This window comes from Habropoda laboriosa, unplaced genomic scaffold (genome assembly GCF_001263275.1).
Source record: "Habropoda laboriosa isolate 0110345459 unplaced genomic scaffold, ASM126327v1 scaffold33, whole genome shotgun sequence".
NCBI classification, from domain to species: domain Eukaryota; kingdom Metazoa; phylum Arthropoda; class Insecta; order Hymenoptera; family Apidae; genus Habropoda; species Habropoda laboriosa.
The window spans coordinates 2362478-2387563 of record NW_017100187.1 but is presented as its reverse complement, the minus strand read 5'-3'; the positions used below and the strand labels follow the sequence as shown (position 1 = coordinate 2387563).

At 35.6% G+C, this 25086-nt stretch overlaps 6 protein-coding genes across 6 annotated transcripts; 5 read left to right on the top strand and 1 right to left on the bottom strand.

Annotated features, from left to right (window-relative positions):
• The first annotated feature begins 153 nt into the window (after positions 1 to 153).
• On the top strand, positions 154 to 1167 carry LOC108579598 (60S ribosomal protein L22-like). Its single transcript, XM_017943172.1, has 4 exons — positions 154 to 171; positions 439 to 579; positions 748 to 869; positions 1003 to 1167. The coding sequence occupies exons 1-4, from the start codon at positions 163 to 165 to the stop codon at positions 1148 to 1150; spliced, it is 420 nt and encodes a 139-aa protein (XP_017798661.1). The 5' UTR covers positions 154 to 162; the 3' UTR covers positions 1151 to 1167.
• Positions 1168 to 1857: 690 nt separating this feature from the next.
• On the top strand, positions 1858 to 3465 carry LOC108579574 (gamma-aminobutyric acid receptor-associated protein). The gene is made up of 3 exons (XM_017943146.1): positions 1858 to 2367; positions 3113 to 3310; positions 3391 to 3465. Exons 1-3 carry the CDS (start codon positions 2278 to 2280, stop codon positions 3454 to 3456), a joined length of 354 nt encoding a protein of 117 aa, XP_017798635.1. The 5' UTR covers positions 1858 to 2277; the 3' UTR covers positions 3457 to 3465.
• Positions 3466 to 4297: 832 nt separating this feature from the next.
• On the top strand, positions 4298 to 6531 carry LOC108579672 (putative ammonium transporter 3). The gene is made up of 11 exons (XM_017943259.1): positions 4298 to 4436; positions 4500 to 4785; positions 4847 to 5004; positions 5076 to 5187; positions 5269 to 5474; positions 5517 to 5648; positions 5726 to 5821; positions 5887 to 5975; positions 6055 to 6144; positions 6221 to 6308; positions 6371 to 6531. Exons 1-11 carry the CDS (start codon positions 4298 to 4300, stop codon positions 6529 to 6531), a joined length of 1557 nt encoding a protein of 518 aa, XP_017798748.1.
• Positions 6532 to 7351: 820 nt separating this feature from the next.
• Positions 7352 to 9007, bottom strand: LOC108579494 (origin recognition complex subunit 4). The gene is made up of 5 exons (XM_017943038.1): positions 8792 to 9007; positions 8383 to 8709; positions 7815 to 8312; positions 7596 to 7748; positions 7352 to 7516 (listed from the first exon to the last, which is right to left on the bottom strand). Exons 1-5 carry the CDS (start codon positions 9005 to 9007, stop codon positions 7352 to 7354), a joined length of 1359 nt encoding a protein of 452 aa, XP_017798527.1.
• A 256-nt stretch (positions 9008 to 9263) lies between these two features.
• Positions 9264 to 10890, top strand: LOC108579626 (RING finger protein 113A). The gene is made up of 6 exons (XM_017943208.1): positions 9264 to 9532; positions 9677 to 9750; positions 9860 to 10066; positions 10147 to 10363; positions 10443 to 10635; positions 10713 to 10890. Exons 1-6 carry the CDS (start codon positions 9424 to 9426, stop codon positions 10888 to 10890), a joined length of 978 nt encoding a protein of 325 aa, XP_017798697.1. The 5' UTR covers positions 9264 to 9423.
• Positions 10891 to 11404: 514 nt separating this feature from the next.
• On the top strand, positions 11405 to 19212 carry LOC108579584 (synaptic vesicle glycoprotein 2B-like). The gene is made up of 11 exons (XM_017943156.1): positions 11405 to 11412; positions 15007 to 15289; positions 16787 to 16934; positions 17009 to 17189; positions 17279 to 17600; positions 17681 to 17839; positions 17904 to 17992; positions 18061 to 18225; positions 18296 to 18415; positions 18491 to 18874; positions 18963 to 19212. The coding sequence occupies exons 1-11, from the start codon at positions 11405 to 11407 to the stop codon at positions 19141 to 19143; spliced, it is 2040 nt and encodes a 679-aa protein (XP_017798645.1). The 3' UTR covers positions 19144 to 19212.
• Positions 19213 to 25086: the final 5874 nt, after the last annotated feature.

The following is a 25086-nucleotide window of genomic DNA, read 5'->3' as shown; positions in this document are numbered from 1 at the left end:
TTAAACGCGATCGTTGAGAAAATGGGTTGCGTTGAAAAGTATGAAGAAAACTTTTTGTAAACACCCAGGGTTCCATTTGGAGATGGTACACCACTGGTATCAATGGAACGTTCGTAGCGCCGCGTAGCGATAGATTCTTCCATTTCTCGACCATTTGTAAACATGGCTCCGGTGAGTTTTCTATTCGTCGAAAAAAATAAGAATAATTTGAAAATGTTCCAAGATTTTTTTCTTAAATTTGTTGAAAATGTACAACAACGTGTCAGGATCTTTCATTGTGATACAATTATATTTGCTTTTTCAAAAAGATTACCAAGATATTGTTCGATGTAAACTTCCAACCTAGACGGTGACCAGTAACTGGCACATGTGTTACTACAAATATGGCAAGTTGTTCAATTAAAAGAATCTCAAAATGAGGAATTACGCGTTTTTCAGACCGCTGCGAAAAAGTCTAAAGGGCCGTCCCCCAAAAAACAGGTCCTTCGGGGCAAAGGCCAAAAGAAAAAGGTGTCCCTTAAATTCACTATTGACTGTACACATCCCGCAGAAGATAACATTATGGATGTAGGAAATTTTGTAAGTTTTTCAAAATATTTGCATTCTTTTTTTATCGTTTTTCGACTAATTCGACTGTAAGACTTTTTTTGCTTATCGGCACTTAACCTTCGATACATCGTAATCTTAACCTCACGTGTATCAAAGACCTATAACAGTTATGTACAACGGTACTGTTTATTTTTACAGGAAAAGTACCTGCACGAGAGAATTAAGGTTTCAGGAAAAACGAACAATTTTGGCAATGCTGTTTCCTTGGAAAGGGACAAAATGAAGCTGTCTGTCAATAGTGATACTGACTTCTCTAAGCGGTGGGTATTGTCCAGTACTTAAAAGTACTACGTGAGAAGTAATTAACGTATTATTTATCGCTATTGTCCGTTTTAACATTAATTTTACCAAGATAACCGATATTTGCACTAATTTGATGACCTGTCTATGTAGGTATCTTAAATATCTAACAAAGAAGTACTTGAAGAAAAATAAATTGCGTGATTGGTTGCGTGTAGTGTCAGTGGACAAAGAAACCTATGAATTAAGGTACTTCCAGATTAACAGCCAAGAAGATGACGATGAGGAGGATGCAGAGTAAAGTTTGTTTTAATTCTATGCGCAATTACAGAATCATCTGTACATATTTCTATTAATAAACAATGAAAACAATTTATGCTGTATTTTTCTTAAAAAGTACAATTTGTCTACCATTTATTAATTCCCATAAAAACCAAACAAATTTTAAATCTTTGAAATTAACTGTAAACAATGTTAAAATTATCGTGGTAATGGCAGATTCTTGGTATGTAAATCACGTGCACTACCAGTAAAAAAGAACAAAGAAGTAAAATTTATTGTAAACACTCCGCAAACTGAGAATACAGGAACATACGCCAGGTGACGTATAGTGTTGAAAAGCATAAGTCATTCTTTATCATCGACACACTCGTACCTATTTAAGGTATTTTCAGATCCCCCGAGTAGATTCAGCACCCGCATATTTCAAGAACTTTGATCATTGTTATTCAATTAACGTCGTTTCTATGTACCTTACTCTTAAAACATTGCAAAAAAAAAAAAAAAACAACAACGCTATATAATTAAAAAATCTGAAAACACGAATGAATAAAATGCGCAATCATGTGTATAATAATATAAACAACCAATTTCTACGATACTTCCCTTCCTTTTTAAAACTACACTATCCATATACAAATCAGCATAGAAATTATCGAAACAATTTATCAGCATATTTATCTTTCCAATCCATGTGTTCTAAAATACTATTAAAGGATATCCTACGAAACGTCGAATTCGTTGAGACGGTCCTATCTTATCTATTAAATACATCTGTGAACCATTCTTCTCTCATTGAACAGATATCACGATAACGCGTTAAAGCATACTCCCGTTGTTTAAATAAATTGCTTTCACATATCGTCTTATCTCTACGTTTGTGTTTTTCATTCGTGTGGTTTCACCAACAGAAATCGAGGGGGACTATTTCGCGTTGGCGTAGAGCGTAGAAAGGCATCGCAGTGCGCAGACGAACTGACGCACGGCGATTGTTGTGACAGAAGTGGAGAAGAGTATCGTATCGTCGTATTTCCAGTTCGAAATATCAGCAGAAAACCGTGTGAATCGATTGGAAAGACAGGCTATCGGGAAGCGGAGGAGAAGAACGAGTTCATGAAATTGCACGGCTCGTGCAATTGAACGAGAACAATGAAGTTTCATTACAAGGAGAAACACTCCTTTGAAAAAAGGAAGGTCGAGGGTGAAAAGATTCGACGAAAATATCCCGATAGGGTCCCTGTGAGTATCACGTCTCGCAAAATATAATCATTGTGTCAGTAAACTAAAAAGAATATCGTTCTTCCTACTTGTGAAATACGAACTGCCCTTTTGTAACAGTAATTGATTAATCGTGATGTTAGGATGGTTCGATTGGAATTGCTTGGGCGAGTTTAACTCGTTAACGTCGATTCGATTCGTATCCGTGAAATTTCCTGATCAGAAATGAGTCAAGGTCAGCTTGTCAATTTTTACGTTATATTCGTTCATGTTTCGAGACGATGTAACATTTTTTTCTTGGATTTACGCGCAATAAATGATCCTTTTCACCGTTTCTATCGGATTTCTTTGTGCATTTGCCTTGCCATTATTCGAGTCTGCTGATCCCACTACGCCTATAGCAGTAATAAATATTCCGATCGATGGAATGGGACAGGAAGGAAGAAAATATTTGTCTCTTTTCGATCGATTTGAAGGGGAATTGCAAAATTTTTGTTTTATTACGCGGAATGAAATATTTGAAAATGGAGACCAGCTGTTATTACTTCAGAGACTTGGATAAATGTCAAATGCATGTAGTATCAAACATGGATTTTAAAGCTGGTGTTTGATCTTGACAGTGAGCCAAGGTTTATGCATATTTCATGGTTTAAGTAACAGTAAAGAAAATTTTGATGATATTAAATTTTTAAATAAAATTAATTCTTCATGTTTTGTCATTATTATTTAATAAGTGACAATAACAAAGAGAATTTGTATTTTTCAGGTAATTGTTGAGAAAGCTCCGAAAGCTAAAATTAGTGATTTGGACAAACAAAAGTATCTAGTACCATCTGATTTGTCTGTGGGACAGTTTTACTTTTTAATCCGTAAACGAATTAATCTTCGTCCAGAAGATGCTCTCTTCTTCTTTGTGAACAACATCATTCCTCCGACAAGTGCTAATATGGGATCTCTCTATGCGGTAATTATCTAATTTCAAATTCTTCTACAATGTACAAAATTTATATGTATATATTTATATTATGATTTTAATTTTTATAGGAGCATCATGAAGAAGATTTCTTCCTGTACATAGCATACAGTGATGAAAATGTGTATGGACACTAAATTACAAAAGAAAAAGAAAAAAAGAAGACAACATCCAAATGAAAGAGCATACAAAAAAAATTTGCCATCTTCAAAAACGTAGTCCTTTTAGTCCTAAATTAATTACGTTTGCTTCCTTAAGATAAATTGGGCACGTTCGTTTACCAACTACACGAGCGACGTATTTTTTTATTCCATCACTCACTGCTGACCAAGGAAGCTTAGGCAAAACTGGATGTAAGAATGACTAATCAGAGCTGTTATGTGATCTTGTGTCATGTCTAGCCTGGTATTACAAAATTGGAAAAGCATTAAATGGAAAACTTTCCTTCACATTTGAAAAGAATAATTAACTTGACTCGTTGTTAAAAATATATTTACACGCATTAACAATTATTTAAATGTTACTAATATTTAGAATTGTCTAATGATAAATTTATGATTTTATGTAGATTGTTTTATGTGATACAATTTTCCCTTATTTAGGCTAGTATTATTCCATTCGCATGATTTAATATTATTTAATCATAAAGGAATGGAAGGAAATTGCTGAACATGTGGTGAGGTGAAAATTTTTTGTAACGGCTGGATATGGGCCAATAAAAAAATATAAAAACAAACTATGCGAAAATAATTATTTCCTATCCGAAAAATCATCTGTTTTTGATAATATGTATGGAGAATTCTTCCGATATCGAGAAAAAGCTGTTGAAATTGCGATCTCGTTCATAATTGATATGTTTTCGTCCTGGTTCGTCCATTTTTAATATGTTTACCACAACAGTATTGCTTTCTAAGACGACAAGCGGAAAATACCATCCAGTTAATGCTATACCTTTTGCGAAAGAAGTCGTGAAATATTATGGAAGTAGAAAACAACGGAACTACCACCATAAATGCTTCAGTTACTGAAGCGTACGTTGCTTCTGCTTATAATCTGAATCAAGAAGATAGTAACTGGATTGTGACGAATTCCTTCATAATCTTTACTATGCAAACGGGTAAAGTCCAAAAATTAGACGACGTTGAGGAGTACAACAATTTTTATTACTTCGTTTACTTAGGTTTCGGTATGTTAGAGTCTGGATGTGTCTCCTTAAAGAATGAAGTTAACATTATGATGAAGAATGTGGTAGATATAGTACTCGGTGGTTTAACTTATTGGGCATTTGGTTTTGCAATGAGCTTTGGATCAGACAGGCTGAATAATCCTTTCATCGGTATGGGAGAATTTTTAATGGATCCTTCGTTAGACGATAAATTTATGGGACCAAAATGTGCCGCATTTTTGTTCCAATTAAGCTTCGCTACTACTTCAACGACGATTGTTAGCGGTGCCATGGCAGAACGGTAATTATGCGAAGCAATAAATTATGTTTTGTCACTTTACTTAGACTCGGTATGATTCCAGATGCAATTTCAAAGCATATTGTCTATTTTCATTCTTAAACACAATCGTGTATTGCGTACCAGCAGGATGGATATGGGGTGATCAAGGTTTCTTAAAAAATATGGGTGCTGTTGACATTGCTGGTTCAGGAGTAGTGCATCTTGTTGGTGGTACCTCTGGTAAACAGTTACCATCTTTATTTCGTCAAAAGAATTTATCAACAGGTGTTTTAAATACTAATTTATGGTAGCACTTGCATGTGCCATTATGTTGGGACCAAGACTAGGCAGATATGATAATGGAATTGACCCACTACCTCTTGGAAGTCCAGTCAATGCTATTATGGGCTTATTTGTACTTTGGTAAAAGAAATAATTAAACATTTTTCATTTACAACAGATTTGAATCATAAAATATATTAATAGACATTAATGATGTACAAGGTGGGGTTGGTTAGCTTTCAACAGTGGTAGTACATATGGTATCAGTGGTCAAAGATGGCAATATGCTGCTAGAGCAGCAGTTTCTACAATGCTAGCAAGTATGGGGGGTGGTTTAATTGGACTAGGTTTCAGCCTAAATAATCGAAATGGAATTGATATTCTAAGTCAAATAAATGGTATTCTTGGTGCATTGGTTGCAATTACAGGTGAGTTTTTTGTATTAACAATAGCTTTACAGAGTCAGTTAGGTGGTTGTTTTCTTTTCAGAGCCTGGGAGGCCATAACTGTTGGAATGATCGGTGCTTCTATTACATGTTTTGCAATGCCAATGTTAGATAAGATGCATATTGATGATCCTGTTGGAGCCAGTGCAACACATGGTTCCAGCCTCTGTTTTTATTCCTATTCATTTATTCTCTGTGCACACCTAGTCTTAATTATTTTTCCCTTGATACAGGTGCAAGTGGAATTTGGGGTATTATTGCCATTGGTTTATTTGCAGACAATCCACATCCCCTTAATACCACCAGTGGAAGAAAAGGATTATTCAAGGGTTTGCAATTATATCTTCATTTTGCTACATGATTAGATTTCACAAAAAAATGTTAATTTTTACAGGAGGAGGATGGTATTTGTTAGGTGTGCAATGTTTTGTAGTTGTATGCCTAGCAGTTTGGAGTTTTACAACATCTATTACTTTATTATGGGTAGTGTGAACGAAATATTATTCAAAGCACACTGTCTTTGTTGAAAATACTTATTTAAGTTGGCATCCCACTTTTTTAGGTCATAAATAAAATTATACCAATTAGAATGAGCGTTCACGATGAGCTTCTTGGCGCTGATCTGGTGGAACATCGAATACGACATATGCAGGTTTTTATTTTAACCATTACATGATCATAATTAAAAAAATTCTGTACATTACAAAATACGATATGTATATTACTAGATTGGAGTAAGTAGAGCCATGTCTGCTCTTTGTCCAGTTTCGCAAGAACACGAATTAGCAAAGGTGCATCCTGTGGGAATAAATCCTGGTAAGATACATTCGATTGAAAAATATTGCTCGATTGACTATACACAGTTCGACTTGCAATAGGTCACGATTCCTACGTTGAAAAATACTGTCGTAAAAATTACTTGAAGCACGGAAAAAAGTTTACTCTCGGTACGAAGCTATCAAGGAGTCCTCAAATGAATACAATTACCGACGCTGTACTAACCGGTAGAAGTAAGCCAAATTTCGCCTGGCTGGAATAGTGTTTTTAAATGCCTTTTAACGATATCTCAATCGTAAATTTATTAGAAATGTATAAACGTATTCACGTCCATATTCTAACGCTTTCACACGTTACCGTGACACCGTACAATGTACACGCATACTCTGATAAATAATTAAAATCTTAAACAACTACGCAAATGAGAATTATGGTTGCTAGTGTATAGGGAACAATCCTGTTGAAAGATCACAGACATAGTAAATACGTATAATATATCTTGATTAATAGCATGGCACATATACAGAAATCTCTTTCTTTATTATAGTTAAGTTTCAGATAAAATATTGTTATGAAAAGTTATTTGTCGCCCTTATTTATTAAGGACGTAATATCGGACGTTTCATTATGCTACGCGATAGGCAGGAATTGATGTCTGAAGACTGTATTGTATAGACAATCAGAAAATAACAATTCCTCATTTCTTTCACCTTATTCAATATTACCAAATATTAAATCTATTTACACACTTATGATAATCTCTTATTGTAAATGCAAGCTGCGATCTTTCGTGTATGATATCGCGTGAATTAGTTGAATATCGTAGTGTTTAGAAAATACTCGATATTTTTTTCTTTTTCTTTTTTTTTCTTTTTTTTTAATACTAAGTACGCCAGTATATATGTATAACTTTATATATGTAAAAACATATACCTTTGAAATGAACACACATTTAAAACGCCTGTATAAAATATAATATAGGAAACGAAATTCTGCCCTCTTTAATAAATAATTATAATGAAGTGGCTTTTGAAAAAAACGAGTCTCCTACTTGTTCATAAAATACACGTTTTAAACCATCATTATTCCATGTTAGTCAAAGCCCATTGAGAGATTTCTGTGGGCAATCCAGAATAATTTTTCACAGCTTCCATGACTTGCTGTGATGTGAGTAAAAATTTATAATATTGATACTCTTTCTCAACTGTTGAATTTGTACCACTTGCTGGTAATAAGAACTCCAAATTCTGTGGAAATGATGTCCATGTTCTTACTACTTGAATAATATGCAATAACACTATTTCACTCCTACTTAACAATCCTTACCTTAATGTGTTCAAATGCCTTCATGATAACAGGCTTCTGAACAGTTTGTATAGAAGAATTTTGATTAGCAAATTTAATATAACGATCGTAAATTGCATCAAAATTAAACGGCTCCCCTTCATAAATGTCTGTTTCATGTTTCATTGCTATTATCTAAAAGAACAACATATTTTAAGAAATATGTTCATGCTAGAAAAAGAACGCTATAAGTACACTTACTAAACACATTTCTAATACGGACAATCCCTCAAGCATTATTACTTTATCATCTTGAGAAAACATTTTACTTGCTTCTACAAAATCAGAGACCTCTAATCTCTGATGCTTCTCTGATAATGTAGAAACAACAACTGCTAAGAAATTTCTAAAGCTTCTTTCACTTATATCAATTTGATACATTCTTTTTAACAAATTTATCATAGTGGCATTGCTAACTAATGTTTTAATATAATCATTCCACACAGATCCAAACTGTGGATCTATTGTACAGTCATCATATTGCTGTTCTATCCTATTTACATTCTCATCATCAGGAAGACTAAGTAGATGTTGGAAAAGTTCTAAGCGATCATTAAAGGCAGATGTTGGTTGTTCTGAGGATGATGTATCCCCAGGAAACAGAAATATTTGCCTATGAGAAAATCTTGATTTAACTCTTTTTTCTAAAAGTTCTATAACATCCAATCTACAAGTCATTCCTATTACACATATCGGTGCCTAAGAAGATTAAAGCTTAATTAAATGATAATCAATCTAAGATTAATGCAAGGGTTTAATCTACACTTACTTGTGCAGACTGAGCAATGTCAAACAAATTATACAACAGAGTCTGATTGTGGTGTTCACAAAACAAGTCAAATTCATCTAATATAAAAATAACTGGTTTCGAATGCTTCTTGTCACCAGACTTTAGACATTCAAGGAGGAAAGTTAAATTTTCTGCAAATGTACCAAACACTTTATCACCAACCACATTTTCTAGTTGCATCTGACGAGTGGCATCCTTTAGAGCCAAACGATCATCAGTATGAACAAGACCATGAAGATTCACTATCAATGTATTATCTTTGAAATTTTTCATAGATGACAATTCTTTTAAAACACTGTTTATTAACTAAAAGAATAAAAGTCTATATAAATAAACTACAAAGGTGTAATGGATTCTTTTTTTACTAAAACTAATAATTTAAACATACTGTTGTTTTTCCACTACCCCTAGGTCCAATTAACAAAGCAGAATTACTTTCACCCATTTCTACTGTTCTTTTTAACAGTTCCAATATATGCAGTCTTTCTTTAACATGATGTCTGAACTTTGTTTCAGGGCACATTATCTTACGTTTTAAATATTTCCTCGTTAGCAGTATCATATTGTCTTGAAAATCAATTGCCATATTTTTTTTATTATTCATATTGACTTCTCTGAAACGCGCCAAAAATTTCTCGTTAATTTCTCTTCGAGGAACTTTTTCTTATGTGATTTAACACAGATTAGGATAATAAATCTGCATATCTTCTTATCTAACGGAACTATTTCATTTACGCTTTCGTTCGATGTTGAAATTTCTTTTAATTCTATCAAGCTACGATTTGACTCAATCATGTAGCGTCTCTGATTAGTCAAATATAACCTATTAATTTTAGAAAAAGACACGTATAATACCTTTGGAACGTACTTGCTCGAAAGTTTCACTCGTTTAAGTGAATTCAATATCGTATGGCTGAGCAGAAATTCGGAATATTTACTTGTACAGATTCTCAAATGGTCGATAAATATTAAATCTCCAAGTTAGAAAATCACTGGAACCAGGTTGTTTACAAAACAAATATGGAAGACGCAGAAGCCAAAACAGACAAGAAAAATTGCACGTTTTTATTTAAAAGAAGAAAAAATCGAAGTGCGGCTAGAAAACGTAAAACAGCACATGACGAAGAGGGTAAGTATGTTGAAGTAACGTTAGATTTTCCATTTGGTTACAGTAGACCGTAATTTCATTATTTAAACTCGATTAGCATCCTTTATAGGTTAGGTTTAACGTACGTAAATATTAACTTATTTGTTGTGCTTACATTCGTAACAGAGAGCAGCGAGGATGAAACTACGGTAGTAAAGAAGGAGAAGAAGCAAGATGATCACAATCCTATGAAACAAAGCGTACGTATCAGTCAGAACCACGCGATCCGTGTTAACAAATAACTTTATGTCCAAACAAATTGGAGTTTTATCAAACATGGAAACTTTTTATAAATACAGTGCTTTACAGACTAATACAAGAAGATTTAAGGATCAAAGGAAAGAGATTAATCATGATAGTAGCGAGGAGGAAGGTATTACAGTTTCTTATAAAAGCTCCAGGACTCCTATGCCAGCAGGGCCAAGTGATCAAGGAGCAACAGCAGTGTTAGAGACAGAGACAGAGAAAGACAAGGATGCTCAAGCTTTGTTTGAAAAGGCTCAAAAAATAAACGAAGTACATAGATAAAGATATTAAAGTAAAATAATATCTAAAAGTGGAACAATGTTATACATAATATAACAATATGTTTTCAGGAACTGGAAGGAAAAGAAGATGATAAAATTTACAGAGGCTTGAACAATTATGCTCAATATTATAAGAAAAAGGACACAGCTGCTGGAAATGCCTCCAGTGGTATGGTACGTAAAGGACCTATCAGAGCACCATCTAACCTCAGAGCAACAGTTAGGTGGGACTATCAACCAGATATATGTAAAGATTACAAGGAAACTGGTTTCTGTGGTTTTGGAGGTGAATAGAATTAAAACGATTTCAATCAGAAGAACATTTGTCTATTTATCTTCACTTACAAGTACAATTTCGTTTCTAGATAGCTGTAAATTTCTTCACGATCGTTCGGACTACAAATTAGGCTGGCAATTGGAAAGAGAAGCGGCCACAGGAGAGTACAATAACAGTGGAGACGAGGATGACAAGAAATACGAGATAAATAGCGACGAAGAAACATTGCCGTTCAAATGTTTCATATGCCGGAATAGTTTTACGGATCCTGTGATTACGAAGTACATACATTTATATTCTTAAGGATAGGCAGTTTCTAGTGGAACAGAATATACACGTGAAATATTTTCTTTTTCAGATGCAAGCATTATTTCTGCGAGAAATGCGCCCTAGAGCAGTACAAGAAGAGCACAAGGTGTTACATATGCAACGTACAAACGAACGGCGTGTTCAATCCAGCCAAAGAGCTGATTGCACGGACAAAAATGGAAGAGAAGGCGAATGCAGTCGAGGACGATGAACTTTCTGACAATTAATAAAGCATATATTTTTATCCCTGACAAAGTAGTGTTTTCTACCAAACGATGGCAATTATTTCAAATATAAATCACGATCCTACTGCGCATACCGTTATACCGAAATCCTCTTATCTCCAATCTCTGCTAAACGAATTACGTCGAAAAGAAAAATCATCCCGTATAACAAGATCCTCTTCCGAATAGACCCGTTCCAATGAATTTTAAAGTCAGTTTACAGAGAACGCTCGAACAGAGAGAATCCATATTTTGAAGCCAGTTCACGGAGAACGTTAATAATAACTTGGTGAGAAAGAATGAGATGGAAGGCAAGATGGGTCGACAACCCTTGCTAGCAAAGGGTCTAGATTTGGAAGATACCGTCTATGAGCCGTTCCACAAACACCCGAGTCGAGTTGACGTCGCTCGGAGGGGAGGTATATAGTGGTGGTTCGCTATATAGGGCGAAGGTGATTCTAACGGCACGTAGTTGTTCCCTCAATCGATACACGCGCAGTGTTGTTTGCCTCATACTATGAAAATGTTACCGAGCTGCTCGCTTTTCACGGGCATTCAGACAACGCCTGAGACCGAGCTACCAACGTCACACGATTATTTCAACGAAATATAAAGCCGGCCGATCTGCTGAGACTCGTGAGAAATTGCCAAGTGGTCGTCGAAATAAAACGGTGTGTCAGTAGTTGGAGAGAAAGAGAGATCCAGAGAAAGAGACAGAGAGAGAGTGGTTCGAGGGTTCTTCTGTCCACGGCTCACCGTCCCTTCATTGATTTCTAAGACACGCCGCGCGCAAAAAACCCGGAGGTGCAACGTGATTATTGCATCGACGAGAAATAATCAACGTGAGAAAAGTGTGCGTTACCGGTGATTAATCGGATGAACAGACGAGACAGATCAGAGAGAGATAGAGAGCTGTATATGTATACGTTCTTTTTCCCTTTGAATTTATCCGTAAGAGGAAGGTCCGTTGAAGACTACCGGCTGGATGGAGCAACGTTACGTTAATGGAGTGGCACGAGATCCTAATCGAGTTACAACCAGCCAAGTGTGATTCATTTCCGACTAAATGAGATATCCAACGATCGTTCCTTCTGGAGCCGATCCACGGCTATATCATCGTGCCATTAGGTGCAAGCTGTGACACGACGAAGAGTCATTGTCGTTGACAACTGTCGCCACGGTTTCCTGAATACATTCTCTCGTGTGATTGTACCAAGTTTTATCTCCGAATAATAACCATCGATAACAAAATAAGGGATAATCGATAAACCGACGATCGAGCTTGATGCCTTTCAACGAGCCTGTGAATTCTCATCAACGACACACCTAATCTGAAAATTAACGGTGTTCGTCATCATTCAGAAGGTGTTACGTTTCGCGGAGATCTTCCGTTTAAACCAGGTAGGGTTATTTTAATACATCGTGGACAGCCGGTCTCGTTCAAACGTACAATCACGCGTGTTTCTTCGTGCCTATGTGCCTGTCTCCTAATTAGCGGTAATCGCCGATTAAACACAGTTATCATGCGCGCAGTACACCGAATGCGTATACAGTCTGTCACGCAGCAGCAAAAAATTTCTCTATCGCTGTAGAAAAAGATTAAATGTAAAGAGATATTACGCGTTTGTTTAGTACCATCTATTAAAGCTTGGCAATAACTATGCACGCGTTCTAGTCATTTTTTCCGATTAATTCGATCGTTTGGAAAGAATTCGCTTCGTCTGAAAAAGAACACGCGTATCGAGGATTTGTATCACTCGTCTCTTTGTGTAAATACCGCCTGTACCCTGTTGGTATGATCAGTCAAACATACAGTCATGCAACTGTGGTTGCGCACGTCGTTTCCACGCGAAACGTAGAGCACGGGCAGGCAGGCAGGGTGTTTGCGTGAGTCAAGAGTCTCGCGTATGGCCCCCGGCGAGAACAGTCTCCCGCGTACAATTTCCACAATTTCCTCGTTATTACGCGCGATACGCGTCGCGACGGATATATATATATATATACACCGAGGACCAGTGCACTTGGCGATACGTCAGCGACAACGCAGCCACGTGCAGATAGAACGACGTTCATGCAACCGTGACCACGCGATACCATTTTGTCGGAAGTGTAGATGCATACATTCGAATATAATAACGCACGCAAGAACCTAGTTCACAGGTTTTTCTTTCATCGACGTACATGTAGTGTCGGTAAGATAATCAAACGAGAACATTTCATTGCATTTTCTGCAACACTTATCGCGGCAAGTGTTGACAAATATTTATCTTTCACGGAACATCCACGTAATCTACGCGTCGGTAACTTCCTACTGTATACAACAGGCTTTATCGTTCGGTGATTTCACAGGAGGCATATCGCGCGATAATTGTACCTCGTCGAAGCGTTTCAATAATCGCATCGATCAAGAGACGATCGGGCAGACGCGTTTCAAGAGCGCAGCTATTATCTCATCGACCGAATGATCATCGGCTGCACGGGAACATTATTATGCGAATACATATTATCGTTTCACAGCGATTACGTTGTTCGTTGTATCTACTACGTACAGAAAAGTTTCGAACCACCTGCTAATTTACAATCGATATCGAATCTCCTATTAATTCTTTATACATTTGAAATTAAAGTTGCTGCAAACTTTTTTCGTCTTACCCGCGACGCACATTGATCGCAAACTTTGATCGAACAGTGAAGAAATAGAAATTAATATTCACCAAGCGCAAAGTTTCACAGTGATCAGATCTATATTCGTAATGAATGTTTTAGCCTCTCTTGATTCCCGGAATCACTAAAAATAAGTATGCCGCTAAAGTTGACGATACATGTCGATGCTTGACACGCGCGCTCTCATATGTGTGTGCGTATAATAAGTATGCAAGTTGCAGAAATTCTTTCTCGCTTTCTCATCCCTGTTAATTTGTTCTCTTTGACGAGCAACGTGAATGGATGTAACGTATCCATGTATACGAGAAGAGGAAAAGTAAAGTCGTGGGCCGGAAAATATGTATAGAGAATGTTTTATGCAGGTGGGAAAGAAGGGGAAAATGTGGTGAAAGAGACGGTACAAAAGGGTCGCGGAAACAAAGTTTGTTATAGTTAACGCGACAGTGGTCGACGTTGACGCAACGCTGTCACGTGTAGTTGTGTATATTTAAATAAAGCTACGTGTAGCTCGCTATCTACGCGCGCCTCGTAGGCGTTCATAATCGAAGCTGTACTACGAGTGAACCGCGAGGATCGATAAATTAGCGTGTGTATAGAACCGACTGTACCGGCCGCTCGAAGCTCGTTAGCCGTGATATAATAAAATGCACGCTTCGATGCGACTTGCAGTGACGTAGACGGGTTGACGTTGCAAGATAAGCGCGGTATTACGTATGCGAAATAATTCTATGGAAGTTTGTTTTTGAAACTTCTCGGTGAAACATTGGCAAATCTCACTCTCTCTCTCTCTCTCTCTCTCCTTTGCGACGAGATATACTTTTATGACGAAAAAAAGAGAGTTCTCTTGCCAATTGTTCACAATGGTTAAGTAGATTAATCATTTTCTCTTTTACGGTCCTATGTCGAATCAGACAGGAATTTTTGCCTTCAGATATCCTACAATGATAAATTATAAATTATAAATGATAATAAATCATTTTTCTATGCGTTAATATTATATTGAAACTTCATATTTTGTAACTAATATTACGTTGAAATAAGTGGCCAAACGAGCGTGAACTAACTGGACTATTCGGACCGCAAAGGTTTAATATAGGGGACAACGCTTTTCAACCTTAACCTGCTAAAAAACTGTCTTCACTTCTCTCTGCTTTTTAATTAGAAATTAGTAAAAATTCTAACCAGTTACTTCATTTTGGTTCCTGCAGGCATAACGATAAGTAAATTATTATAGGTTCAAAATAAACATGAAAACTGAAATAGTAATAGTAGAAATGTTGTAAATTGCATTAATCGACGAATATCATTACCTTTAGACGCGGTTAGAAAAGCGTTGGGAAGATGAAAGAAGTTTTAAGGATTCGTAGACTTACGTTCAGACGACCGATGACGCCATTCCTGTTGATCCAGCTGATCCAGTGTCGTAAAGGGGTTGACGTTCGACGATGATTGCAGATGGTGTGTGGCAGTGATGCCCTCGTCGGAGGAGGAAAGCCAGTGGCTCGTTGGCAGCGGGGGTGGTCTCGCATCTTCCGGCGGTGGCACGATATCCGGGCCTGGAGAACGCACGCTAAGCATTAGAGGAGGATTATACACGGAGGAGATGACGACTCAACCGACTAACACAGCCACAGCAGGCGTGAATGCGGCCTCGGCCGATTCTGCCGAACACGATTTGATCGACTCGACAACCGACGCCACTCTATTAGCACAATTTCACGAGGACGCGATCAAGCAGGTTCGTTTCCCTGCATTTTACAACTATTTACAACTATCTCGAATTATTTTCAACGGTCCAGAAAGACCGGGAACCATTTTCAATACGATGGCGTCCATGCTAAAACTGGTTAAAACCGCTTCGTCTTTGGCCGGTTCATTTTTATATTACATTTATGCCGATTGTGGAATCTTTCGCCGAATTCCCGATTAAAAGTCTTCTTTTCGAGGAGAAAAAGTCACTTTGTGGTAAATTAGACGAGTAGAAATCTTACCTCGTATAATGTTGGTCTTCTGTCAAGAGCTGCCTGTTCTTGATTAAAGATATTTCACGTAATATTACTGGCACTAGTTTGAATTACCACTCTACTCGATGCTCACATCACTTATTGACAACTTTGATCACTTTTATGCACACTGAAAAGACTAAAACCACAAAAAAAAAGTCGCGAAATTCGAGTAGGTTATACCAACGCCTATACTATTCCAAAGACTCCTACGCAATTAAAAATTTGAATTAATATCGCAAGCAGTTGCGATTATCGAAATATATCGAACTATCGATAGCCTGTAAACTGATTCGATTGTTTCATCGAAGGAGAATTTTTATGTCATACTTTCATCAATAATGGAATATTTCATTGAATTTCCAATGTAAAGTCTTTCTTCGAAGAAGGGAACAATTTTTTGATAATGTGAGATGAAAATCTTACTATCTAATCTAGTATGACAGTGGTGTTTACGATCTGGTAGTGTCTCTTCTTGGTTCAAGATATTTTGCATCATTTTGTTAGCATCCTATTCAATTATTATTCTACTCAATATTCACTTCAGTTATTGACAATGGCGATCTCTTTTATTCACACTGAAGACACTAGAACCTTTACTATTCCAAAGACTCCTACGCAACTAAAGTTTTGAATTAGAATCGCAAGCAATTGCGACTATCGATTTATGTGTGTCACACTATCGATTATAGATCGATTATTTTCAGAATGCTTTAACAAGCGCGAAGCGACTTGCAGGCCAATGGGCTTATACAAATTTGAAATCTGTATTTACATTGGCTACCGTGCTCCTTTGGACACATTGAAATAAAATATTCAACTTTTGTCAATCGAACAACAAAAACATAACCTATAGTAAATGGCGTCCTTTTTAGCCAAGTTATTTCTTTTAGCAGTTTAATTAATTCATTCCTGCCAGTGTTTCAAGTCATTCAGCATTTCAACATGGACGAGGTTTTAGACGAATCGATTGTAAAAACGAAATACGAGTCGCGAGAGATACCAAGCTATCTGAATGACTTCCCAGTAAATACCTTTATTTTCCATCATTTCTTTTGAGGTTACAACTGTAGTTTCGCAAAATATAAATATTGTTATAGTTATTCGATAGTTATTCGAGTTATTCGAATGAATTATACGCGATAAAAAATACTAAAAAAGGATTAGACATTTATTGTTTCGTGTTGTACTGCTTACATGTTTATACATCATCATTGTTGAATATGTTTTAGGCTGGAGTTGGTTACTTCCAAGTATTAGCTGCTTTGTGTACAGGCTTGAGTCTTGCAGCAGATACTGTTGAATTTTTTGTTGTACCATATATTTTACCAAGTGCAGAAGTTGAATTGTGCATTGAGGACAATGAGAAAGGATGGCTCAGTTAGTTTTCTTGATTTAATACTTCTTATTATGCTCTTACTTCCAAGTTGTTTTGTCATGTTATTGTGTTATAGGCAATATTACTCTAATGGGTCTTGCGTTAGGTGGATTATTCTGGGGTGGCTTAGGTGACAGAATTGGAAGACGCAGATCTTTGTTATCTGCAATGTCTGTTCATGCTTTATTTAGTAGTGTTGCCACTTTTATGCCAACTTATGGCACATTTATGTGTGCTAGATTTTGTTCTGCGATTGGGTAAGAAATTCCTTTTTCTTCTTCCCTTTTATTCATATGTGATTTAAATTTACATTAAGTAAACTGCATAATCTATTATTTCATCACAGAGTAGGAGGATCTTTACCACTAGCATTTGCATATCTCGCAGAGTGTTGCCCCAGATTAAGCAGAGGTTTGTGGGTTGGTTTGCTAGTAGCAGCAGGAGCATTAGGAGGTGTGTATGCTGCTCTCCTAGCATGGGTAGTGGTTCCTACAACTGGAGAAATGGTAGTTCTTGAAAATAAAGAACACTTCAGTGCTTGGCACCGCTTCCTGTTACTGTGTTGCTTGCCTGCATTGTGCTCTACTATTGGACTCATTTTTCTACCAGAAAGTCCAAGGTACTTGGTAGAAGCAGGTAGGGATGTGGAAGCAATGATGGTTTATCAGGTATTTTCTCATATTTATGCATTTAATTAAGATAATATCGTTTCTTCCGTTGTTATATCAAAATTAATCTATAACTCTAGAAAATATACAAGAAAAATAACGCCCGCAAAGGCGCAACAGGTGCACAGTATCAACTTTCTGAATTAGAGCTTCCAACTAAAAGGCCCCGTGGTTTGGCACCCCCTTCTCCTACTAATCACACTAGCGTTTTGGCTGATATTATTTATTCTATCGAAATGGTAGGAATATATATCCTTATTTATGTTTGTAAAGACTGGTGCTTAGTTTTCATTAAATTTCTAGTTTTGGAATTCTTTCCTGGAATTATTTGTATCGCCCCATTTGCGCGTTACAATAGTGCTTATAATCATTTGGTCGACCGTATCATTTGGGTACGTATTCGCGTTAAACATTTCAGTCATTTTTCGTTTCATATTCTCATTTGTTTATTTAATTGTAGACTATATGGCCTTATGGTTTGGTGTCCTGAATACCTCAAACTTTTACGCGCCACGGAATATAAAGCTCACACTGTACACATTTCCGGAAAAGAATACAAAGGAAAAACATTCAGTGGTTCTTTAGAAAATTGTCAATACAAGCATTCAATTTTCTTAAATTGCAAGTAAGTAGATATATGAACAGGTGTGCAAAGCAATACTCGATTAGATTATATAAAAGTATTTCTGTTTCAGATTTACAAAAATGGTATTCAGTCACGTAGATTTCGATAATTGTACTTTTCAATCCGTAGAATTCAGTAGCATAAAGTCTAGTAAAACTCACTTTACAGACAGTGTTATTAAATACTCGACGTATGTATTTGGGATAAAAATATCTGACAATATCTTTTTCAAAACGTAAAATACATTTTCGCCTATCGTTTATAGATTTGTAGATACGGATTTATCTGCGCAAGTCTTTACGAGATGTACACTGCAAAATAATACGGAATTAAGTTTAAGTGGACCATGTCCGACTCTCGATTTGGATTACAATATTTATATAGAGGAAGCACTACATGGTCACCTAGTTGCTCAATTGGCCTTTGTGCCTGCTGCTGCTTTAGCAGGACTGGCACTCACTGTAATTCAGCGGCCAAAAATGATTGGTATTTCGTTATTTCTCTCGTCAATATCTGCTCTGTGTTTAATTCTAGTGGGTACGAATAGTTCGGCAGTGCTTGGTTTCGAAGGTGGTTTTATAGCAGTCTTCGCCGTCGCTTGGACGTCGCTTACTTTGGTTACAGTTGAGAGCTTCCCTACTCATTTAAGGTAAATTTCTCTGCAACTTTCTCTGTTGGTTTTCACTAAACTTCTTTGATATGAAAAATATTACTGTGAGGTACATTCATTTCCACAGGTGTACTGGATTCGGTTTTATAGCGGCTGCTATAAGGATATGTGGTTTAATAGGAACTACAACTTACAAAACCTTAGTTGGCGCACCCTTAGTCGCGCCTGCACTGTTAACTGCATTACCATTGCTAATAGCTAGTGTCGCAACATTCAAATTGCCTCACACGCATACAGTTTTCTTGTAAGGATATCGCGACTAAGTGGAAAAGAACAGAGAAGAGAGAGAGAGAGAGAGAGAGAGAGAGAGAGAGAGAGAGAGAGAGATATGTCGTATAAAAGACATTTTTAATCTATATTTTAATGAATCACTTATGAACTTCGCTGATGTTTTTACTCGATATATTCTCATGATACGAAACAAATTTCAAGATACGTCTTGAAATCCGAGAGATCAGTTTCCACTAGGAAGGTTTGAACGAAAATTGCAAGTGAAGTGTTTCAGACAAGTGCGAATCTTTAAATTTGCAAATTTAACAAGTAATAGTTACGTTTTTTTTCTTGGAAGTGTGACTTCGTACAAAGTGACATATCCTAAACTAGTAACTGGAATAATAAGTCGCGGTTTGCGTAAAAAAATTGAAGTATTTAAAGCGCACAGGGATTAAAGAGTAACCGTCTCGTACGCTAGGATATGGACTTTCTATAAGATTTTAATACATGTGTTTTATGCGTCGGAAGTTATTAAAGCAGACAGATGTTAAAAGAAAAGACGATCGACGTATTGAGATTTAATATCTGAGTCATCTTACCGAAATTTCACGCAAAACTTATACTCCAAGATTTCACTCCATCTAATAATTTCAAATCTAATACAAGTCATTATACGACTCGTTCTCGATTAGATAAAAGTCGTACAATGCATATACGTTTATAATGCTATTTTAACAGGGCAATAGCCACGAAACGTGTCAATTTTAATGGATGTTTAAAAAGGATGGATATTGTCATCCATAATGATACGTGAACGCATAACAAAAATATTAAACCGCTAAAAAATTTTGCTTACTGAAAATGCATTTGAATATTTGAGATAGAAAAAAATGTGGAATGTTATTCATAGTGTATAGATGTCTTTTTCTGTTTATAATTAGACTAGACAGATCATGCATGATTCCAAAATTACTACGTTTTAAGCAATTCAGTCGAAAAAGTTTGCCAAGGACAGTATCGTGGAAATTTTTATATTTACGATTGCTACATACGCTTTTGCCATTTGAAAAATTAAATATATACATATATTATATTCTAAGGGAATAGGTAGGGAACCTCGAATCGAGTAATAATGGACTTTCTACTGTGAAAGGAAAGTAATCGAGCAAAAATATATTCGGTACTTCTGCTTTTTAACGATTTGACAGCTTGCATTCATCCTAGACACTAGACTCAGCTAACTAAGAGGCATTATCCACGCAGTGAGAAGTGTAAATGCTGCCGTAAAAATCCTAAATTCCCCGAAACTAAAGACTTAGAATTGTCAAGTAGAAGTTTTAGCTTCGTTTATTATAAATCCAAGAGATTATCGCCTCTAGTCAACTTTTAGTCGTCTTTAAGCTTACAAAATGCGAATGAACTTCAAAAAATGCATCAGACTTTCTAACACTTGTGAATGAAGTAGATGACATTATTTTCTACAAGATCAAGGATGTACACTGTCATCGTAACTGTAAAAGTCGCTAATTACATTTAACGAGAAATTTTGCTAGAATTTTAGTGTCATCGTGGGAAAGAAGCTGCGACGACATGCCAAAGCTGAAAAGAAAAATACTGGTTCCTCAGAACGGATGACTATTTTTAGGCAATAAGAGCGTAAAATAAGTTTTACGACATGATTATCGAGATATTTCATTCTTATTGAAACTTAATACATATTACTAACTATTTAAGGAAGTTTATTAGTAAAGTAAAGATAAACTGCTGTTGGCAAACTTAATCACATAAAAGTCTACGTCCCGTCATGGTTAGTGAATTTTTCATATCAATTGTTGGCATCTAATTTAAAAATACCAAAAAAAGAAAATGTTAATGTTATGGACTGAATGCTACTAGTATCGTTTAAAAAGAAGTAGAAACGAGTCAAAATTTCATTGGTCGCACAAGTTTTCGTGTAATAATCCTATTTTGTAATGTAAAACAACAACAACAACGTGGTGGCTTTAGTATCTAAAAAATGCTGCTCGTTCCTACTTCCGCAAGCTGTATTTGGTAGTGAATTTGAACTTGTTAGTGAAACAAGCTTGTGCTGGCGTTGTAATATGTGAAAATTATTATCAACACATGTAATTTTCTCCTTCCTTTCTTTTCGGAAAACAATAGACGCAAATTTTTTGTAGTTAAGTATTCGACGATATTAAATTGTTGTTTAAGTCTTACTTGAATTCGGGACCACATAGTACAATATTTTGTTGAAAAGATCGCCGGCACATGCAGTTCCACACGATTAAATCATGCTGCTACAGCATTAAATTCATCGTCGCCCGTAGATAATATATTTTACTCGACATATCACTTATGAGCGAGCACTTTAGATTCGTAGGCTTTAATTAGACTATCAACTAAACATATATAGAAAGGTGTACCAGAAATCATAAGAGGTGAAATTCCAAGTTGGTGAAGTAGTGGTGTGCATGTACAGTGAAATTGCTAAGTTGCCTGTAAGAATGGAAATTTCGTTTAGCAAATTTTAATTGATCAATTATGACGAATGCTTTGGTTGTACACGGATCGATTATCAGCAGATCAAACAATGTAACTGCGACAAATAGTGTTTTAACAACATGAAAAATACTCATGAAAGTTACTCAAGTGACATTTAGTGCAATGTTATACTTTTTAAGTATAAATTTGATTTTTATCTCAAGAAAAACAAGTGCACAAGTATAGGCGAACCTTTTTTCTCTTTACAGAGGACTGATTTTACATAAATGCTCAGATAATTAAAATTACACTATTTGGAATAATTAGAGAAGTATTTGTTCTAATAACTTTATTAATTAGCAAGACATCTGACCCTCTAATAGTTCCAGTGTGTTATGTGATAGTGTTATTATCACAATCTGCATTATTTCTTTTTTATGCGCACTGAATCTTTGTTTTTTTCTTCCTCCTTTAAGTAGTGCATTTTGTACAAACTGAAGATAAGGATCAGTTGATAATCACCGTATTTATTTTGTTTTTACTTTGTAGAGACTGTTTCTTAACATCTAAATTTGTAATATTTAATTCATTACAAAGATAAAAGTGTATTGTATGGTAATAGGAAGAAAGAAATTCAAGTTTTTTAAGACTCCTATTGCATTTTCTATCAAATAATTTTCATGATGTTTCAATATCTTAGGCACTTGATCCCATTTCAGAGTAAAACAATTGCAATTTTTATTCTCACTTTTGAAAGGAAAAAAAAAACCATCCTGCCAAAATTGCAGATACGATGTTTATATAAGGCACCTTCGAATGTGTACACTACTCTAAAATTAGTAAATGCTGGAAGGAACATTAATTACAAAAACATTTTCGTTTTATATAACTCATTAACATGTTTATAATTGGTCTGGTGGTCGCATTTTGAAACATTACTGTTAATGAAAAACAACGTTTAACAAATTATGCAACCAGTACTTAAAAAAAATATCATGTTATTTGTTAATACAGCGAATCATTAAAAAATATTAATTTGAAAAATTAACGAGAGTATTGTGTGCTGTTGCAAGAACATTCAGTCGATTTAATAGGGAATATTAATTATAAGATAGACACACAGTACTGAAACAATTTTTTTTAAACGTTTGATCGATTGTATTAAAAATGAATTTCCCTTTCTCTTTGTTTCACATTATACAAAATAGCTCTTTCCTTAGCATATACAAGCTTAGTATTCAACCTTTTGTATATGAGAAACAGTTAACCTCGATGCAATAAGTATTACATTAGACATAAAAAGGTACATGTATTAAGAAACTTTGATATTTGGATTGCTGTTTTGAGAATTATTTAGATCAGTGATAAAAGACCACTTGTATAACTTTTAAGACGCTTCTGAGAGCTTGTTTTTCGAATGTGACAATGGCTGCTGTTTTTTGAATAGCTTTTTTTCGAGGGACCCAAGAAAAACAGGATACAAAAGAATAGAATGATTCGATGCTTCGTATGAGAATTGGTTAATTTGTATTAAAGCAATATACGTACGTAAAGAAAAGAAACTGTTGGAACGATTGCAATTATAGTTTTAGGTATATATATTTATCTCGCAATACTTTTAGAGCACTCATTTTATGATACAAATTTGTATATAATTTGTAAGGAAAAAATCTGCAAACTATTGCAAATTTCATGGCAATATGTAGTAAATTATTCGTAATATTAACTGTCATATAATTATCATTGTTGTTGACGGCATATTATATCGATCAGTCTTTTGAATTGAATTCGATCTCTCGAACCTACAGCTTGTATACCGTAAAAAAGAAAAAAAACATACTTCGAGAGCATTTGAATATTTTGTTTTATATTGTCGACGAACGTAGAAGCATTTAGGATTGTTTAAAAGAAATCGTGCATTAATAACGTGCAGAGAAAATATTTTGACGCATCGATGCGAGCAGTTGCAATTCGAGAATCGAATTGGACAACCACTAACAGACACTATGTACTTTCCGACGATGTACTTTTATTCCATTGTAATTCTAACATTAATTAATCAAAAAAAGTCTGAGAATAGTCGAACAAAGTAATCTCAATTAATATTCTTCTGTAATCGCTCAGTTTTTTTAAGTTAGTAAAAAATTGATTTGAAGCACCTCGAATTAATCTATTATCGATACGTTACACCTCCTACTTGTTTCCTAAAGAATTAATTTCGTTATCATTCGAAAGAAACTGACAAAATGTTTATTCCATACATTTAACAAGTCAAATAAGAATTTTCTAATCGATCGATTGCAGGTGTAACGCAACGTGTCAAAACTATACGGCAAAATGTACGAGTGGAATAAATGAGATAAATTTATCGATTTGTTTAATCATATTTATCCAGTAATTACTTACCTCGTAAATGTCTGGGGGGGTGGTTTTCTTAAATTTTCAGAACCTTGGAACATTTCTACCAATAATTAAACAGTTTAAAGTTACAGGAATATTTGGCGGGAAATTGGAATAACTTTATACTCCGCCATATTTACCAATAGGTAAAGAAGAATCACCGTGTCGGTAAGAAGAATATTTCCTCCGGTAACTATTGCAATCTTTAAAGAAAACTACTTATCGATCAATTTTAAATATAAATTTTTTCATTTTCCCGCAAGATGTACATGAAAAAAAATATTAAAACATGGAAAGCTGTCACGAACGTCACGGTTTTTAATGTAATTTAAGGTGTGAATAATTGTTCTCTCGATAATGGTGATATTATAACAACGTGTAAAATGGTTAATAATAAAGCACACATTAGATAACCGTTAAATACGAGATGAAACGTCTCGTTAAAAATACAGTAACGTTCAAAGAAACACCACAAATGTACCTGCAAATGTTTTCTAGACTTTTCCCATCGATTATTGACCTTGAGCTTGACCTTGGGCGTGTCCTCGACATACGAAGTAGCATACGAAGATGATCGTGTTGAACGAGCCCTGACCTAACCTATTCTAGGCTATGTCTCCGTTCTCCATGTACAGACAAAGCCTAGGAGAGGCTAAATCAAGTTACTCTGTTCCTATAAAGGCGAATATCTCATTGTTTTCTTGTAAGTATTTTTCAGATGGCTAATTTTTGCCTCTTGTGTTTTCGAACAAAGAGATATCTTCTATTTACGTTTCTAGTCACTTTCCAAACTTGATCGTACTGTTCTATTCTCTTTTTTCCTTTCATAATAGTCTTGCAGAACGTTTAATTAGCAATAGTGTGCAACACTCAAGCATGGAGAAAAAGTCAATCCTGACGGTATGCGGAGTTTTTCGAGGGAGCTCTTTTTACGACAGTGGTCCGGACGGCACAAAGAAAGCGTGTCACGCCTAAAAATACGCGAGGCATGCAGGTAGATGTGAAAAGGTCGTAGGGGCCGGGAGGGAATAAAAAAAGGCAAAGGAATTGCACAAGAGCAGCGATTTGGTATTCAAATCGCTAGGCATGTTCCC

What these genes read in the sequence shown, in the direction of transcription:
- LOC108579598 (XM_017943172.1), top strand. An exon ending in TTATGGATGTAGGAAATTTT is followed by an intron (nt 580 to 747) that starts GTAAGTTTTTCA and finishes TTATTTTTACAG; the next exon opens with GAAAAGTACCTGCACGAGAG. An exon ending in GATACTGACTTCTCTAAGCG is followed by an intron (nt 870 to 1,002) that starts GTGGGTATTGTC and finishes CTGTCTATGTAG; the next exon opens with GTATCTTAAATATCTAACAA.
- LOC108579574 (XM_017943146.1), top strand. Translation starts at nt 2,278, where the DNA reads ATGAAGTTTCATTACAAGGAGAAACACTCCTTTGAAAAAAGGAAGGTC. An exon ending in AATATCCCGATAGGGTCCCT is followed by an intron (nt 2,368 to 3,112) that starts GTGAGTATCACG and finishes TGTATTTTTCAG; the next exon opens with GTAATTGTTGAGAAAGCTCC. An exon ending in ATATGGGATCTCTCTATGCG is followed by an intron (nt 3,311 to 3,390) that starts GTAATTATCTAA and finishes TAATTTTTATAG; the next exon opens with GAGCATCATGAAGAAGATTT.
- LOC108579672 (XM_017943259.1), top strand. Translation starts at nt 4,298, where the DNA reads ATGGAAGTAGAAAACAACGGAACTACCACCATAAATGCTTCAGTTACT. An exon ending in AGCGGTGCCATGGCAGAACG is followed by an intron (nt 4,786 to 4,846) that starts GTAATTATGCGA and finishes GTATGATTCCAG; the next exon opens with ATGCAATTTCAAAGCATATT. An exon ending in CATCTATTACTTTATTATGG is followed by an intron (nt 5,976 to 6,054) that starts GTAGTGTGAACG and finishes CCACTTTTTTAG; the next exon opens with GTCATAAATAAAATTATACC.
- LOC108579494 (XM_017943038.1), bottom strand. Translation starts at nt 9,007, where the DNA reads ATGAATAATAAAAAAAATATGGCAATTGATTTTCAAGACAATATGATA. An exon ending in ACATTGCTCAGTCTGCACAA is followed by an intron (nt 8,313 to 8,382) that starts GTAAGTGTAGAT and finishes TAATCTTCTTAG; the next exon opens with GCACCGATATGTGTAATAGG. An exon ending in CCGTATTAGAAATGTGTTTA is followed by an intron (nt 7,749 to 7,814) that starts GTAAGTGTACTT and finishes TTGTTCTTTTAG; the next exon opens with ATAATAGCAATGAAACATGA.
- LOC108579626 (XM_017943208.1), top strand. Translation starts at nt 9,424, where the DNA reads ATGGAAGACGCAGAAGCCAAAACAGACAAGAAAAATTGCACGTTTTTA. An exon ending in AACAGCACATGACGAAGAGG is followed by an intron (nt 9,533 to 9,676) that starts GTAAGTATGTTG and finishes CATTCGTAACAG; the next exon opens with AGAGCAGCGAGGATGAAACT. An exon ending in TGGTTTCTGTGGTTTTGGAG is followed by an intron (nt 10,364 to 10,442) that starts GTGAATAGAATT and finishes TTTCGTTTCTAG; the next exon opens with ATAGCTGTAAATTTCTTCAC.
- LOC108579584 (XM_017943156.1), top strand. An exon ending in ACGAGGACGCGATCAAGCAG is followed by an intron (nt 15,290 to 16,786) that starts GTTCGTTTCCCT and finishes AATATGTTTTAG; the next exon opens with GCTGGAGTTGGTTACTTCCA. An exon ending in CAATGAGAAAGGATGGCTCA is followed by an intron (nt 16,935 to 17,008) that starts GTTAGTTTTCTT and finishes ATTGTGTTATAG; the next exon opens with GCAATATTACTCTAATGGGT.